General features: G+C 45.3%; 1 protein-coding gene across 1 annotated transcript in view; it reads left to right on the top strand.

The window, feature by feature from the left end:
* LOC112250474 (alpha-(1,6)-fucosyltransferase-like) overlaps positions 1–19,295 on the top strand; it is a 152,970-nt gene that overhangs the window by 88,319 nt on the left and 45,356 nt on the right. Inside the window, exons 2-4 of the mRNA XM_042321801.1 lie at positions 7,457–8,067; positions 17,425–17,546; positions 19,055–19,217. Coding sequence (XP_042177735.1) covers positions 7,865–8,067; positions 17,425–17,546; positions 19,055–19,217 — 488 coding nt within the window. The 5' untranslated portion in view covers positions 7,457–7,864. The remainder of the gene's footprint in view (positions 1–7,456; positions 8,068–17,424; positions 17,547–19,054; positions 19,218–19,295) is intronic.

Raw genomic sequence — 19,295 nt, 5'->3', positions numbered from 1 at the left:
AAGACCCATGGTTACCTCGTCTGCAGTGGATAAGTTCATTAGAGTTACCAGCCTCAGAAATGGGCAATTAACTGCACCTCAAATTACAGCCCCAAATAAATGCTTCACAGAGTTCAAGTAACAGACATTACCTGTTTAGAGGAGACTGTGTGAATCAGGCCTTCATGGTCGAATTGCTGCAAAGAAACCACTACTAAAGGAAACAAATTAGAAGAATAGACTCGAGGAATTGGCATTAGACTGGTGGAAGTCTGATGTGTCCAAATTTGAGATTTTTGGTTCCAACCGCCTGTCTTTGTGAGACACAGAATAGGTGAACAGATGATCTCTGCATGTGTGGTTCTCACTGTGAAGCATGTAGGAGGAGGTGTGATGGTGTGGAGGTGCTTTGCTGGTGACACTGTTAGTGATTTATTTAGAATTCAAGGCACACTTAACCAGCATGGCTATCATAGCATTCTTCAGCGATATGCCATTCCATCTGGTTTGCACTTAGAGGGACTATCATTTTTTTCAACAGGACAATGAACCAAAACACACATCCAGGATGTGTAAGGGCTATTTGACCAAGATGGAGAGTGACAGAGTGCTGCATCAGATGACCTGGCCTTCACAATCACCTGACCTCAATCCAATTGAGATGGTTTGGGATGAGTTGAACCGCAGAGTGAAGGAAAAGCAGTGCTCAGCATATGTGAGAACTCCTTCAAGACTGTTGGAAAAGCATTCCATGCTCCAACCCTCCCTTGCTTCAATTAGAGGCCTCGGAGCATGGTAGTACGCATATTGAGAAATACCCATAGATTAACTCTTAAGGATCTGCATCGCCTAAAATGACCTACCCAAATCTAACTGCCTGTATCTCAGGTCCTGAAGCAAGGATATGCATACCACCATCTGTCCACTAGATGGCAGCAGTGCATGTGCAACATTTTAGACTGATCCAATGAACCATTGTATTTCTGTTGAAAATGTTGTATCAAGACTGCCCAAATGTGCCTAATTGGTTTATTAATAACTTTTCAAGTTCATAGCTGTGCACTCTCCTCAAACAATAGCATGGTATTCTTTCACTGTAATAGCTACTGTAAATTGAACAGCGCAGTTAGATTAACAAGAATTGTTGCTTTCTGTCAATATCAGATATGTCTATGTCCTGGGAAATGTTCTTGTTACTTACAACCTCATGCTAATCGCATTAGCCTATGTTAACTCAACTGTCCCGTGGGGGACCCACCGATCCTGTCGTGGCTCTAGACTACTTCTACTGTAGAAGGAAATGAGAATACATATTATTCACCATTTGAACAAAATAGATTTCATGGCATAGGTTGTGATTTTCTCCCACATTCCATAAGGTATCACTTAGCCTAAACCTATACGGGAATCTCAGGGTTGATGTGTGGATCTCACATTTTCATTCCTGTGAAACGCAAGCGTCTGAAGAGTGTCATCTCTCCTCTTTCACCTCATATTCACAACAACGATGTCTGTATTGAACCATTGAATCAGACAGCATAGAAGGCAGCCTTCCATTTCAGTTTCACTTATAGTTTCCAACTATTCTATTGTACTAATGTCATTGTAACCTACTGATACAGAGTGTGCCACAAGCTTCCCCTGCTTATTTTGTATGTGTTTTAGAGAAATATTAGCAAATAGCAAATATTGGTCTGTGCTATGGCAAACTCTGGCACTGAGGGTAGTGTGTTCCCTCTCTATTTATTATTTTATTGTCTGGGGTAGCAAGGGGCCATAGTCATTGTTTTTGCTAGTCTCTGCTAACCCAGAAGTAAAATCTCACATAATTTGGTCAGCTGCATGATTAACATCTGTGTTCATACATGTTAGAAATTGAGAGTTCTACACCCTCCCACCCTCCTTTTCTAATCTGTGTGGGCACAGCGCTAAGCATTCGAGGCATAGCAGTTGAAGCACCGCCTTCGCCCCAATCCTGATACGGCCAAACAACCTGTGACAAAAACCCCAAAAACCGGAACTAATGCTGCTCGTTATCTCACGCATCCCAATCAGTCCCAGCAGATTCTTCTACAAGCAAAATCTGCCCACGGGAGATTAATGTCTTGCCAAAGCACCAACAGATCTTTTTAAAGGCTGTGTCAGGAGAAACACTAGCCTGGTTCCAGATCTGTTTGTACTGTATGTCAAAGAGCATATATGACATGGCCATACAGCCAAACAAATCTGGGACCAGTGCTACTGTGGTGCTCACCCTGACCCGGTCCAAGCCCACTTAACACAATCTTCATTACTACTCCAGCCAGACAACCTATCTCCCTATAACATGATGACCTTGTTTAGCCCCGGCCTACTAACTGTTAGCTTGTTAGCACAGGCCTGCTAACCGTCTGAATCGCCGCGTCCAAAACACTCACTGGACCCATATTTACTTTCAATCTCTTTTCGATTTTTAATTTGTTTATACCTTCCGGTAACCTGCCTCACCCAATGTGATACGGAATCGCTATTATTTTTAATTTTTAGAACACACTCAAGAACCTCCAGAAGCTAACCAGCTAACTAGCTACAAGCTATTTAGTCATTGTTAGCCACTGCTAGCGGCTTTTACCTTACCTGGATAATACTCGCCAGTCCAGCTTCCCTGCCCCATCCACCGCTGCCCCCTGGACACTGATCACTTGGCTACATAGCTGATGCATGCTGGACTGTCCATTAATCACGGTACTCCATTCTGCTTGTTTATGTTTTATCTGTTGGCCCCAGCTGCACTCAGGCTCTGTGTGTAGTTAATCCGACCCCTCCCTGCCTAGTCATCGCCATTTTACCTGCTGTTGTTGTGCTAGCTGATTAGCTGTTGTTGTCTCACCTACTGTTTTAGCTACTGTTTTAGCTAGCTCTCCCAATTCAACACCTGTGATTACTGTATGCCTCGCTGTATGTGTCTCTCAAATGTCAATATGCCTTGTATACTGTTGTTCAGATTAGTTATCATTGTTTTAGTTTACAATGGAGCCCCTAGTTCCACTCTTCATACCCCTGATACCTCCTTTGTCCCACCTCCCACACATGCGGTGACCTCACCCATTACAACCAGCATGTCCAGAGATACAACCTCTCACATCATCACCCAGTGCCTGGGCTTACCTCACCTAAACTGGGATATGCTTAACACCTCGGCAGTCCTACAATCTAAGCTAGATGCCCTCAATCTCACACAAATCATCAAGGAACCCACCAGGTACAACCTTAAATCTGTAAACAAGGGCACCCTCATAGACGTCATCCTGACCAACTGGCCCTCCAAATACACCTCTGCTGTCTTCAACCAGGATCTCAGCGATCACTGCCTCATTGCCTGTATCTGCTACGGAGCCGCTGTCAAACGACCACCCCTCATCACTGTCAAACGCTCCCTAAAACACTTCTGTGAGCAGGCCTTTCTAATCGACCTGGCCCGGGTATCCTGGAAGGACATTGACCTCATCCCGTCAGTTGAGGATGCCTGGTCATTCTTTAAAAGTAACTTCCTCACCATTTTAGATAAGCATGCTCCGTTCAAAAAATGCAGAACTAAGAACAAATACAGCCCTTGGTTCACTCCAGACCTGACTGCCCTCGACCAGCACAAAAATATTGTGTGGCGGACTGCATTAGCATCGAATAGTCCCCGCGATATGCAACTGTTCAGGGAAGTCAGGAACCAATACACGCAGTCAGTCAGGAAAGCTAAGGCCAGCTTCTTCAGGCAGAAGTTTGCATCCTGTAGCTCCAACTCCAAAACGTTCTGGGACACTGTGAAGTCCATGGAGAACAAGAGCACCTCCTCCCAGCTGCCCACTGCACTGAGGCTAGGTAACACGGTCACCACCGATAAATCCATGATTATCGAAAACTTCAACAAGCATTTCTCAACAGCTGGCCATGCCTTCCGCCTGGCTACTCCAACCTCAGCCAACAGCTCCGCCCCCCCCCCGCAGCTACTCGCCCAAGCCTCTCCAGGTTCTCCTTTACCCAAATCCAGATAGCAGATGTTCTGAAAGAGCTGCAAAACCTGGACCCGTACAAATCAGCTGGGCTTGACAATCTGGACCCTCTATTTCTGAAACTATCCGCCGCCATTGTCGCAACCCCTATTACCAGCCTGTTCAACCTCTCTTTCATATCGTCTGAGATCCCCAAGGATTGAAAGCTGCCGCAGTCATCCCCCTCTTCAAAGGGGGAGACACCCTGGACCCAAACTGTTACAGACCTATATCCATCCTGCCCTGCCTATCTAAGGTCTTCGAAAGCCAAGTCAACAAACAGGTCACTGACCATCTCGAATCCCACCGTACCTTCTCCGCTGTGCAATCTGGTTTCCGAGCCGGTCACGGGTGCACCTCAGCCACGCTCAAGGTACTAAACGATATCATAACCGCCATCGATAAAAGACAGTACTGTGCAGCCGTCTTCATCGACCTTGCCAAGGCGTTTGACTCTGTCAATCACCATATTCTTATCGGCAGACTCAGTAGCCTCGGTTTTTCGGATGACTGCCTTGCCTGGTTCACCAATTACTTTGCAGACAGAGTTCAGTGTGTCAAATCGGAGGGCATGCTGTCCGGTCCTCTGGCAGTCTCTATGGGGGTGCCACAGGGTTCAATCCTTGGGCCGACTCTTTTCTAAGTATATATCAATGAAGTTGCTCTTGCTGCGGGCGATTCCCTGATCCACCTCTACGCAGACGACACCATTCTATATACTTCCGGCCCGTCCTTGGACACTGTGCTATCTAACCTCCAAACGAGCTTCAATGCCATACAACACTCCTTCCGTGGCCTCCAACTGCTCTTAAACGCTAGTAAAACCAAATGCATGCTTTTCAACCGTTCGCTGCCTGCACCCGCACGCCTGACCAGCATCACCACCCTGGATGGTTCGACCTTGAATATGTGTACATCTATAAGTACCTAGGTGTCTGGCTAGACTGTAAACTCTCCTTCCAGACTCATATCAAACATCTCCAAACGAAAATCAAATCAAGAATCGGCTTTCTATTCCGCAACAAAGCCTCCTTCACTCACGCCGCCAAACTTACCCTAGTAAAACTGACTATCCTACCGATCCTCGACTTCGGCGATGTCATCTACAAAATTGCTTCCAACACTCTACTCAGCAAACTGGATGCAGTTTATCACAGTGCCATCTGTTTTGTCACTAAAGCACCTTATACCACCCACCACTGCGACTTGTATGCTCTAGTCGGCTGGCCCTCGCTACATATTCGTCGCCAGACCCACTGGCTCCAGGTCATCTACAAGTCCATGCTAGGTAAAGCTCCGCCTTATCTCAGTTCACTGGTCACGATGGCAACACCCATCCGTAGCACGCGCTCAAGCAGGTGTATCTCACTGATCATCCCTAAAGCCAACACCTCATTTGGCCGCCTTTCATTCCAGTTCTCTGCTGCCTGTGACTGGAACGAATTGCAAAAATCGCTGAAGTTGGAGACTTTTATATCCCTCACCAACTTCAAACATCTGCTGTCTGAGCAGTTAACCGATCGCTGCAGCTGTACATAGTCTATCGGTAAATAGCCCACCGATTTTTACCTACCTCATCCCCATACTGTTTTTATTTATTTACTTTTTTTAAAAAATTTTTTATTGCACACCAATATCTCTACCTGTACATGACCATCTGATCATTTATCACTCCAGTGTTATTAATCTGCAAAATTGTAATTATTCGCCTACCTCCTCATGCCTTTTGCACACAATGTATATAGACTCCCCTTTTTTTTCTACTGTGTTATTGACTTGTTAATTGTTTACTCCATGTGTAACTCTGTGTTGTCTGTTCACACTGCTATGCTTTATCTTGGCCAGGTCGCAGTTGCAAATGAGAACTTGTTGAACTCCACCAAGCAAATGCATTAGCTGGCAGCAGCTAATCCTCGCACTGCTTATTTCCCATAATAAAAACACAGCTCAGCATTATCCTAGCCCTGCATACAGTACGTCAACCTGTCCTCATGTCAGCTCGTGTTAGTCACAACAAGAGTGCAGAGCCGCCACGGAGCACAGTGGCACGATATCATTTTGGCTCTCAATAGCTGGCCAGAAGGACTGGTCGGCCATTATGACTTGTTGTGTGTGGGAAGATCTCAATTGCGTTCTCCTTGCGTCGTCTCTCCTCTATGCTCGCCTACTTCTCAAAACCCATTGGACGAGAAAGCCAGAGGTCCTTCCCGTTTGACCTTCGCCTCCAATGTGTTTTGAGAAGTAGACAAGGAGAGAGGATGTGAGGAGTATGCAATTGAGATTCTCCCTGTGTGTGCATGACCGCAGTTGTGTTCAGGAGTGTTGTCAGTGAAACATGAAGGGCCTACATGGCACCACTTATGTCCTACATACCAACTACGCAGCATGCTCCATAATTCACATGCTGACGTACAATGGCAGTGCAGCTAACCTACTTATGTGTTACCACGCTAGTCCCAGGTGATAATGATCACACACACATCCTAGTGAGACCACACATAACAAATAGGCACGCACACATGACATTCCCTGTCATGTCTCAAAGCACGGTCCATACACAGCATCTGTATGTCCAGTGCTTTGTTGGGTTTTGGAGCTGATAGAAAAGGGGTGTATTGTCATAAACCCGGCAACGCACGCACGCACGCACGTCCGTCCATCTCTCTCTCTCTCTCTCTCTCTCTCTCTCTCTCTCTCTCTCTCTCTCTCTCTCTCTCTCTCTCTCTCTCTCGGTGATGTGGGGGAGGTGAAGTGATGATACAGGGATTTTTTTCCACATGCTCCATTGGGCTCGTCACATCACCTTGACAGTGTTCGCACATCGTCACAAAGACAATGGCGATGGCAGCGGGAGTGTACAGGGGAAAACCAAGGGAACGGCCGGGGATTTAGCCATCACCATGGGAAGTCATTAGCCATTAGGCTTAGCCATGCCTAAAAGTGAGAGGAGAGGTGGAGAGAGAAAGAAAGAATGAGAGAGAGACTGGGAGAGAGAAAGGCAGAGAGAGAAAGGCAGAGAGAGAGAGAGAGAGAGAGAGAGAGAGAGAGAGAGAGAGAGAGAGAGTAAACAAAACATCCCTGTCTCTCTGCCTCCTCATCACAGTGCATTGTGTTTCTCATCACGCTGGAAATGTAAATTGCGGTGTCATGCTGATCAATCCTGAGGGGCTGCTGCTGAGCCTGGGCTGCTGAGCCTGTTACACCCAGCAAACCTTGTTCCTTTGAGCTGTGTCTGTGCTTCTCTGGGACTGTCTGCGGCATGTCTGATGCTCAGCTCTTCTCCCAGGCATATGTCTCTCTGTCTGTCTGTATGTTTGACCATCTCTCTCTGTGTGTCTATGTGTGTGGGTTTGGGTGTGTGTCTGAGCGTCCATCCCTTCGTCCGCCCATCCGTCCGTCCCTTCGTCTTTCTGTCCATTTGACAACCTCTCTTTCTCTTTCTGTCCCCATAGGAGCCAGGCCAAACACATGAAGTAATCAGGACCGGAGGAAAAGGTGACGTGTACAAACCAGGTGCAACCAGCAAGGGGCAAGGAGTGGAACGATAAACACCCAGTCACCAAGGTGCACGAAAAAACAGGAGGTGGAGACCCCTGCAGGACAGGACAGGAACAACAGCCAGGAGCCTTAGTCAGTCAGTGAACCCTCTGAGGAGAAAAACATGCTCTAGCACAAGAAGAGGGGACTGGTCGGAATACTCACCAAAGAAACACCCAATTGTATCCCCTTTCACGCCTTCCACAAAACCCCTCGTCTCTCTTACTACCTCCCTCCCCCTGCCCTGCGGTGCCAGAGAGGATGCCCTGGTGGGTATTGTGACGGGGCGCGACGGTGTGTGTGGGTGGCCAGGCTGAACTACGATGCGGCCCTGGGCAGGCTCGTGGCGCTGGATCACCCTGGTGTTGCTGGCGTGGGGCACGCTGCTCTTCTACATCGGGGGCCATCTGGTGAGAGACAGCGAACACCCTGAGAGGTCCAGCCGCGAGCTATCTAAGATCCTGGCCAAACTGGAGCGCCTCAAGCAGCAGAACGAGGACCTGAGACGCATGGCAGAGTCCCTCAGGTAACTACCCGGAGGGGGGGATGTGTGTGTAGAGGGGGGTTAGTCTGTGTCTGGTTTGTGCGTGTTTGTGTGCGTTTATTGGTGTGTGTGTGTGTGTGTGTGTGTGTGCGTGTGTGTGTGAGGGCCTGCATTAGTCATAAGTCCAGCTGTAGGTGCAGCATTCAGTTCCCTCCTGTGATATCCTCAATTGCTTTGAAGCACACACACTTCAGACAGCTGGTCTCCGATTAAATCCCTTGCTCTTGTAATTATTCAGGATTGGCTTGAAAGCAAAGGTAGGATTCGTGGCACCAAAACAAGTCCAGCCTTCAAACAGGCACTGTCCAGATGGGTCTCAGTCAGAGACAGTGCCTTCCTTGTGTTTGTTGTTATTGAACAGATAGAGCCAGCGTTCTGCAACCAGTCAGTCTACTCTGTTAGAGCAGGTCAGGACCAGTGTTACCACCCAGCGTCATAAAGGTAATGTCTTGCTAAAGTCCCACTAATCTATATAGCTAATTATCAGAGATGACATGCCAGAGCTATGAGGCTGGGTAGATGGGTATGTATGTGTGTGTAGAGGTGAGTCTGGCAAGCCAGGAGACCGCTGCGGAGATGTGTCTTATCTGCGTAATAAGAGAGACCCTGCCCTTCTCCACCACCTAACTGCTGGCACAGACATGGACCAGGGCCTTTGTGTGTGTGTGCGTGTGCGTGTTTGTGACAGCCGGCCTGAGTGGTGTGGCTCTTACCACCTAGTTGTCACGAACTGACATACTCACTGACTCACTGTTTGACTAACTTACTATATACACTGACTGTACAAAACATTAAGAACACCTTCCTAATATTGAGTTTTTTTTCCCTCAGAACAGCCTCAGTTTGTCAGGGCATGGACTCTACATGGGATGCTGGCCCATGTTGACTCCAATGCTTCCCACAGGTGTGTCAAGACGGCTGGATGTCCTTTGGGTGGTGGACCATTTTTGATACACACTGGCGTGAAAAACCCAGCAGCGTTGCAGTTCTTGACACACACAAACCGGTGCGCCTGGCACCTACCACCATACCCTGTTCAAAGGCACTTATATTTTTTGTCTTTCTCCTTCACCCTCTGAGAGGCATACATACACAAAACATGTCTCAAGGCTTAAAAAGTATTCTTTAACCCCTTCATCTACACTGATTGAAGTAGTGTAATATCATTTTAATGTTTGTGCTTTTCTTATAACTCATTTCCGTGTTCTATTCATGTGCTGTTCTATAAACCAATTTCTGTGTTCATTCAAGCGACTCACTGTACAACTCCTCACTATCAGTAGCTGTAATTTGGCAGTACGCCCAGACCTTGTTTTGAGAACGAACTAAAGATATCTCAGTATCAAGTATCTCAGCTTAGAGAGAAGAAGCCTCGTGAGATATTGGTCAGTCACATGAATGAAACAAAAGCGTAATGATGAATTAAATATGCTAAATCATGCAAATATAACTTGTCTGTGTATAGCCGTATATAAGACAAACTGCTGGGACTGCCACGGCAGAGCTTCTGATTAACGTGTGTACTATGGTGCATTGAGATAGTTGGAACCTTTCCAACATGCTGACAAATAGACAATGATTCATTTAAGATTGACTTTGAGTGTCCCCGTGTAAGAATTTCCACAACAGTGGATTTAACATTTGGCATCATTAAGGGATCATAGACTGACCAGGTGAATCCAGGTGAATGCTATGTCATGGAAAGAGCAAGTGTTGTTAATGTTTTGTACACTCAGCGTATGTCACCAACTCACTGACTGACTGAGTGAATTATGGCTGTGACTAGTTTCAGGTTGACTAGAATGCCTGGATAGGTGTTGAACTTGTTGTGTTTAATATATCAGCTAACCCATCACATGATATAGAAATCTGGTGTCGGACTGTGGAGTTGATGACGTGGCACACGACATGTGAGCATGTATTGCAATGTAATTATCCTGAGGTGCAGCCATTAACTCAGTATCTCACACCTCCACTACATTAACTCCCACTCAGCCTCTCCCTCAATAATTTGAGAGACAGGCCGATAGCCCACCCACCAATCACCCAGCAGCACTAATGAGGGGTGAACACAGGGTCGGTGTGGCGATCTGCCTCTGGTGCCGCCCTCTCCACAGCTGTCAATCACCTGGTGTGTCTCACACAGAGATGATTACACGCGCAAGCGATATGGCGAGAGGGAAAGAGAGGGAGAATGTGTGTGCGCGTGTGTAAAAAAAACAGGTGGCCAGAGCGATGAGGGCCTGATGCGGATGGAGAAAGGGAGGGATGATGGATGAGGTGAGGTCTGTACCATGCAGATATTTAGGGATGGGTGGAAGAAGAGGATTGTTAAAGAGAGAGGAGAGCAGTGCAGGCACTGTTGTAGCACACACCCCAGCAGCCCCCGCAAGGCAAGGGGCCCACGTTATAAGCCATGATTTTATTTTTTATAGCAGGAAATTGGCTCTTAAACAGCATCATTTTCTCCAGGCCTCATGGTAAAATTTGTAAAATAGCGAGAAACTGAAATACGCCACTGAGTGCAGGTCGCTATGATAACATGGACAGGAGGGAAAGAGAGTGGAGGGACTGACATGGACGAAATGGAATGGAGAGAGATGTACAGTCTTCATGCTCAAGCACACAAACAGTGTCACACCCTGACCTTAGTATTCTTTGTTTTCTTTATTATTTTGGTTAGGTCAGGGTGTGACATGGGTGATATGTGTGCTTTTTGTCTCATCTAGTGTGTTTGTACTGTCTAGGGGTTTTTGTAGATTTATGGGGTTGTTTCCATCTAGGTGTTTATGTTGGTCTCTGGTTGCCTAGATTGGTTCTCAATTAGAGGCAGGTGTTTATTGTTGTCTCTGATTGGGAACCATATTTAGGCAGCCATATTCTTTGGGTATTTTGCGGGTGATTGTTTCCTGTGTCAGTGTTGGTTTGGTTCCATTTCACTTTGTTAGTTTGTATTTGTGTCATGTTCAGTCCTTTCTATTAAAACATGGACACTTACCACGCTGCGTATTGGTTCGATCCTTGCTACACCTTCAGAGGTGCCCCCCCCTTTAAAACTGCTAAAGTTTTTTCTCCACCCCATGGCAAAACAAGTAGAATTGCAGGAACTGTACTTTACAACTAAAACATCATCTAGAGCGTGGCCACAAAAAAAAAAACGTTTTACCGCAGGGGGGGTCCCCCCCAATCAAATCTTGCTTAGGGCACCCAAAAGGCTAGAGCACACACAGAAACAATAAGAAAGAGCTGAATGGTTTTATTGGTTTTTCTCTACAGTGTCCATTGACCATTATCTGTCCATTAGACGGTCTCCTCCTAATGATGTAGACTTATTGGAGTCTGTCAGTCTGACTGTCTGCCTCCAATGAGACTGAGAGACAGATTACTCTATTACTCAGTGTTCTCCATGCTCCATGCAGCAGATCTATAACTGTGCTTTATGTGCAGGCGTGCGTGTTTGCGTGCGTGTGTGTGTAGCAACAGTCCTCAAAGTGTATATAAAGGTCCAAAATACAGTTCTGATAAATGTAACAGCTGCATAATGGAGTAAAACACTTTTATAGCACATTCAGTGCATTCGGAAAGTATACAGACTCTTTCCCCTTATCCACATTTTTGTTACAGTAACAGCCTTATTCTAAAATTGATTAAAATGTATTTTTTTCCTCATCAATCTACACGCAATACCACATAAGTGCAAGTTAAAACAGGATACATTTTTGTGCGAATTTAGATCCTCTCAAGCTCTGTCATGTTAGATGGGGAGCGTCACTGCACAGCTATATTCAGGTCTCTCCAGAGATGTTTGATCGGGTTCAGGTCCGGGCTCTGGCTGGGCCACTCAAGGACATTCAGAGACTTGTCCCGAAGCCACTCCTGCATTGTCTTGGCTGTCTGCTTAGGGTTGTTATCCTGTTAGAAGGTGAACCTTCGCCCCAGTCTGAGGTCCTGAGCGCTCTGGAGCAGGTCTTCATCAAGGATCTCTCTGTAGTTTTCTCCATTCATCTTTCCCTCGATCCTGACTAGTCTCCCAGTCCCTGCCACTGAAAAACGTCCCCACAGCATGATGCTGCCACCACCATGCTTTACTGTAGTATGGGGCCACGTTTCCTCCAGAAATAACAATTGGCATTCAGTGCCTTTTGGCAAACCCCAAGAGGACTGTCATGTGCCTTTTACTGAGGAGTGGCTTCCGTCTGGCAACTCTACCATAAAGGTCTGATTGGTGGAGTGCTGCAGAGATGGTTGTCCTTCTGTTGGTCAACCATCTCAGTTGGGTTGAGGTTGGGTGATTGTGGAGGCCAGTTCATGTGGGGCAGCAGTGCATCACTCTCCATCTTGGTCAAATAGCCCTTACACAACCTGGAGGTGTGTTTTGGGACATTGTCCTGTTGAAAAACAAATGATAGTCCCACTAAGCACAAACCACATGTGATGGTGTATCACAGCAGAATTCTGTGGAAACCATCCTGGTTAAGCGTGCCTTGAATTCTAAATAAATTACTGACAGTCACCAGCAAAGCACCCGCCACACCTGCATACCTCCTCCTCTCACTTACTCTGCGTCTCACAAAGACACAGCGGTTGGAACCAAAAATCCCAAAGGACAGATTTCCACCTGTCTAATGTCCATTGCTCGTGTTTCTTCTTCGTATTGTGTCATTTAGTAGTGGTTTCTTTGCAGAAATTCAACCATGAAGGCCTGATTCACACAGTCTCCTGTTAACAGTTGATGTTGAGATGTGTCTGTTACTTGAACTCTGTGAAGCTTTTATTTGGCCCGCAATCTGAGGTGCAGTTAACTCTAATGAACGTATCCAGAGGTTACTCTGGATCTTCCTTTCCTGTGGCAGTCATCATGAGAGCCAGTTTCATCATAGCGCTTGATGGTTTTTGCAACTGCACTTGATGAAACTTCAAAAGTTCTTGACATTTTCCGTATTGACTGACCTTCATGTCTTAAAGTAATGATGGACTGTAATTTCTCTTTGCTTATATGAGCTGTTCTTGCCATAATATGGACTTGGTCTTTTACCAAATAGGGCTATCTTCTGTATACCACCCCTACCTTGTCACAAGACAACTGATTTGCTCAAACACATTAAGAAGGAAAGAAATTCCACAAATTAACTTTTAACAAGGCACACCTGTTAATTGAAATGCATTCCAGGTGACATTATGAAGCTGGTTGAGAGAACGCCAAGAGTGTGAAAAGCTGTCATCAAGGCAAAGGGTGGCTACTTTGAAGAGTCTCAAATATAAAATATATTTTGATTTGTTTAACACTTTTTTGGTTAATGCATGATTCCATTTGTGTTATTTCATAGTGTTGATGTATTCACTATTATTATACAATGTAGAAAATACAAAAAAATTAAGAAAAACCCTTGAATGAGTCGGTGTCCAAACGTTTGACCGGTACTTTGTATTATGTCCCCGACCACTTCTAAACCCAAGTTACGCCCCTGATCTAATCAAACATCAACTCTTTCTTGTTCAATTTAGAAAACAATCGGTGAAGTGGCAATTAGTTGACAAATAGATGATCCACTTCTCAAACACAGCCAACTGAGAGCAAAGAGATGTGTTTTCTCAGGTGGGCTTGGCTTGAGCCTTGCTAGTATTTGTGCATGTGTGTGTCTGCTTGTCTATGTGTGTCCCCCATTGTGTGTCTATAGCCTCATTTTGTGTGTGTATCTTTGTGTCTCTCTGTATGTAAGATCTTATCTCATGACTTGAGCGCTGCCTGCGTGCCATTGACTGTATTCCTTGTGAGGTGACTGGTGAGAGGACTCATTTACTGGGTAATGTCATTAGCCCAGTAAGGTTCCACTGAGCAGACACTGCCTGCTACCACTGCCACTGCCTCCAGACTGAACTCCTGTTGACCTGGTCGTTTCAGGGAAGGCAGGGGCTCTGACAGCAACACTAGCCCATTGTGTGAGCTGTCTGTGGGCACAACAACTGTGTAAGCCTGGCCTGATTGGGAGAAATGAGCTGGAGAGAGCTGGAGTCTGGCCGTGTGGGCGTGGATTAGCTCGTACTTCACTTCTAGTGAATTTGTGGTTTGGAGTAATAGGGTATCAAGCACCAGCTGGGATTTTGACTCCAATACACAGCCTTTAACACTCTTTCTCTCTCTCACTCTCTCTCACTCTCACACTCACACTCACACATATATATATATATGGCCTCCTCCCACGGCTCCACACAGCACCCGTCTTTTCCAGATGTAAATTGTATTTATATAGCCCCACTTTCATCTGTGTGATTCTAGCAGTGCTTTACATTCCTATCCATATGTATGTCTCTGCCCAGGTCAGCTCTAAGGTCACCTATGAAGTCTCGGAACAGAGGAGGTGAATGGAATACGGAAATATGTATGCAGTACCATTATGCCTCGCACACATTATTCGCCCCCCATTTAAACTGCTGTATCCAGCTCCGATCTTAATGTGACTCCTAACTCCATGGTTACCAGGCGGAGGCGAGCCAATGAGGAGGCAGCGGGCAGCGTTTCCGAGGGAACGGGGGCTGTGCGTGCGGAATCTCACCTGCTTTCCGCCTCAGTGGCCGTTGCCGCGGGGCTCCCTGCTCCCTCATTCTCAGCCTGTCCTTCTTTCACTCAGACTGAACAGTGTTCTTCATTCCTCCCTCCCCCTCCCAAGTTGGAATTTTCCCGTCCGCTCTCTCTCTCCCGTTTCATTAAACGAAGGCCTAGATTCAATCAGAACGCGGAAGATCCGGGTTATAGCGTAATTTACATTGAATTAGTCATTTCCGATTGAGTGGACATAGTGTTCACCGTGAATGTGGTCTCAGCGATTTTAAGGAACATTGCCTTTAAAACATGCATAGAAGACAATGCACGATTGGATTGTGTCGTTTTGTATATTTTACCCTCCAAGTTACCCTGCCTAGCCTCAGCTCTGTTTGTCCTTAGGGACAAAAGTATAGCACATATTCATGTCAGGGATCCTTTGAGCACTTTTTTGTTCATTTCATGTGTATTCTGTCAGTGGTAGGTCGTCTTTGGTGTTGTTGCTATGTTTGCATTCCTGTTGTGTCTTTGTCTCTGTGTTTACATGTTTACGTCTGTTGTCTGTGGCTGCAGGCGTCTACTATTTGACGTCTCTCCGTTATCATCTGAGCTAGCAGTAGACACATGTTATGCTTGTTAGCCTTTGTTAGCATCCCATAGAGTGAGTGCTGTAAGGATTTGTGTCTCTAGTCGGAGGTGCTACACTGTGGAACTACAAACTTGTTTGCCTCTTCATTCCAGGATCCTCATGGGGTATTTTCGGTAATGTAGAGCATTCAGAATGGTGCAGATAGAAATGTAACATATAGAGCTGTAATCAGAGGCTCTCTTTAAATGAAATGATGACATATTCTACAGGTCAGAGAATAATGTTATATCATAGTCTACATGAATTTCTATCTGAACATTCTGCAAGTTGCATCATCCTAAACAAGCCCCCAGCCCTTGTTCCTACGTGATCGTGTGAGCTGGTCAGTAAGGCGGTGGCCTCTGGGAGTTCCTCTCATTGTCGTCTTACAGTGAGGTTAAACGTTCATAATGTTACCCATAGAAATGTAATGAATACACTTCTTCTAACTGAACGATCTGGAACGTTGCACACTTCTGAGCTGACCCCTGACCTTGAAGGAGGAGAACACACGCAATGGGTCTTCCTTCGTAAGAGCTTTGTCAGACTCAGGCAAGTGAAACAGCCCTTTCTCAAGTTTCTGCGACTCGGGGAGAGTTGGAAGACCATTTCACAGTAATATGAACTAATATCACAGGGGATTTTTGAAAGGTTAACCTTGTCCCTTATCCACTGCTGCCCAAATGTGAACTTCAAGTGGTTATTCATCAGTTCTTTTTTCGTTTCTTCGTTTCTTTACTCCCGCACTGCTGTTAGCTTAGTTCTCTGATGTGTGTGTGCATGTTTTATAATGACGATATAAGGTTATAGACCCATGTTACTATAAAAGTCTCCTCCTTCTGCCTGACAGCTTCTGATGTTCCCCACTCAGGGAGCAAATTGAGTTTGCGTGCCTGATGACTCATTAGCAAAGCCTCTGTCTCGGTTCACAAATGACTGGATGTGTCTGGACGCACTTGGAGCTGTTTCTATTAATATTTTCCTATAGGTATTAATGTATTAGATAGCGTTAAGGCATTTTAATTTGCCATCATGATTGAAAATTGTGTGTGTGTGTGTGTGTGTGTGTGTGTGCGAACTTGCGCGCACGTTCGTGGCTATGTGTAATCTGTGTGTTATGAAAAAGAGGACAACCTTTTCATGAAGTAATTGAGATGCTCAGGAAATGGTATCAAGTGAGACACTATAGCACACTGTATACAGCATTGTAGCATTGAACTGTGGTACACCTTGAAAATTCTACAGCTTGTCTAAAATATCCCTATTCATTTATTTAATGATAATGACCTCCATCTCATCTGATCCATGTTTTATGGATGACATTTTATTTGAACTATTTGTTCCTTACTCATGATGATTCATTTGTGTGTACCCCTTTAAGAAAGTAAAATAATTGTTGAATGGTTTGGACTACAGATAAGCGGCTATCTGCATTGGATCTGTAAAGATCCATGCTCCGTTTGTACCTGTGTCTTAGGATGTGGTACAGCTAATTCTAATCAGACTTGCCTATGCTAATGGTTCTCACAGGTGAAGTAAAATGAAACAAATTACATTGCTCATGATGCACGCCCCTCATATAATACAATTGTGGCAACAGCCTGAGTTCACTGGACTTGAAACAACGATACAGATGTAACCATGTGCCATTTCATTTATTATCCGAGCGTCACTGGTGCTCCCAAGTCAGAATTCCCTGTGCGTTCAACAGGTCACGTTTACAAGTGAGTGTTCCAAAAAATGGACACGATTTGGAAAAGTTTCACGGCAACCCGGTTGAAAACCACTGCATTATACTTTACAAATACTCATTAGTGAAAAGCGAGCAATGTAGGCTACATTTTAAATGGGCTGAAAGGCGGCCTGAACGTAATTTAAATTGTAATTAGCAATTAAGCTTTGCAAGATTTTCAGCTGCAAATTTGCTAAGCTCACTGAAATACTGTGCTATTGAACACTCTTTGATGCATGCTCACATTTAATCAAGACAGCCACAAAGAGCTACACACACACACACACACACACACACACACACACACACACACACACACCGCATAAGAGATGTAACTCATATACTAACCCAGCGGAGAAAGATGATGAAAAACAAACACACGCACATCCACACACTCCCATACCCATTGCTCTCTCTCACCCTCGTCTCTTGTTGCAGGATACCTGAGGGCAAAGTAGAAGAGGGAGGGGCCCTGGCTGTGGGGAGACTACGCTCGCTGGAGGACCAGCTGACCAGAGCCAAGCAGAAGATCCACAGCTTCCAGAGACTGACCGGAGATGGTGAGCAGAACAGCAGGACCTGGGAAGGACATGTCGGGGGAGAGAAGAGGAAAGCTGTGGGAGAATCCCAGATAGGAAGGGGTGACCAGGTGGAACTGTACCTATAGGATCAGTTGGTATGAAGTCAGATAGATCAGGCTAATCCAATGCTGTGCTAGCAGCTAAACTCAGCTGACAGGAAAAATGTGTGTGAGTGTGTGTGTGTGTGTGTGTATGCTTTTTTAAAGCTTACATCTGTGTGTGTCTAAAAAGTGAGCGTCAGGAGGATAGGGTAGTTGCTAGGTGAGTGGGTAAACGTGGGAATGGAATAGAATTAGTGTGAGAGAGAGAGCAATACAACAATTTTAAAGCAAAAGGAGAAAATCCAATATCTGTGAGAAAAAAACCCTTTGTGCGATATCAGCCTCAAAATATGTAGCTTCCTGCCCCACCCCGTAGGGACAGCCAGTGGAACGACCAACCAGAGCAATAACATTTCTACCTGTGTCTTTCTCACTATTTCATTATTGTCCTCATTCATTTCTTACTGTAGTGTCCTGTTAAATGTTACTACTCACTGAGTATTATTCTTTTTCCTATTATGATCAATCTGCGTCATCATTGATTCTATATGTGTCCATATGTTTGCTTTGGCAACATATGTGGAAACACTTTTCAATTACTATACAAAATTATTGCAACCAATAGAATGATATATATATGGGGGATACAATCTTCACAGATTGCTGTGAGGAGGCAGAGTCATTAGATCATTTATTTTGGTATTGTCTGTATGTAGCTCGTTTTTGGTCACAGGTCCAGGAATGGCTGAAGAATTGCAACATTTGCCTAGAACTAAGGCTGCAGACAGCAATAGTGGGTGATTTGAAAAGCCATAGTCGATAAATCAATAATATAATTGTTATTATAGCAAGAAAAGAAAAAAAAAGTACAATCTGTAGAAGCTATGAGAATAGAAAGGTTGAGTACTTTTGTGAAGCATCACAGCACAGTTGAAAAATATATGGCAAATAAAAATCCAAAATGGATGGTGTTAATAAAGAGATAGATGGGAGGGGTTGAAAGGAGCTGAAGGGTGGGACTAATAACAAAATAACTAATGTAAAACATACGAGGTCTGTAAAATGTATATAGATTCAGAACTTTTGTGAAATAGCACAGTTACAAATAGAAATCAAACTGGATGGACATCAGAAATAGAGGAAGGACTAAAAACAAACAAAATATAACTATTGTAAAATAGATTGTGTCTGTAAAATGTGTATAAGTGTGGTGTTCCATCCTGTACGGACAAAACAGATGTGCTAATACTGCTCTGATCAAAGCAACCCCTTGGGAGGGAGGTTGAGAGGCAGGGATTGAGAAAGCAGACGATCCAGAATGTTCCTGAAGCTACCATGTGTTCAATGACAATTCCACCTGTGCTTTATGTTCATAATAGTTGTTCTATCCCCCCTCGCTCCCTCCCTCCTTCCCCTCTTCCCTCCACAATCCCCACCACCGCTCAGGTCCAGGCCCCACCCAGGAGGAGCTGAGGCGGAGGGTAGAGAACGGTGTGAGGGAGCTCTGGTACTTTGTCCGCAGTGAGGTGAAGAGCCTGGGCCACGTGGAGGCTGGGGAAAGGCCCAGACAAGCTGACACCCTCCTACAAGACCTGGGACACCAGCAGAGGTCAGAGACACACACAGACAGATACACACACACACACATACAGTACATAAACACAAACATGCACGCATGCACACATAC

This window comes from Oncorhynchus tshawytscha, linkage group LG05, assembly GCF_018296145.1.
Source record: "Oncorhynchus tshawytscha isolate Ot180627B linkage group LG05, Otsh_v2.0, whole genome shotgun sequence".
Taxonomy (NCBI): Eukaryota; Metazoa; Chordata; class Actinopteri; order Salmoniformes; family Salmonidae; genus Oncorhynchus; species Oncorhynchus tshawytscha.
Note: the sequence above shows the minus strand (reverse complement) of the source record. Positions and strands in the feature narration are given on the sequence as shown.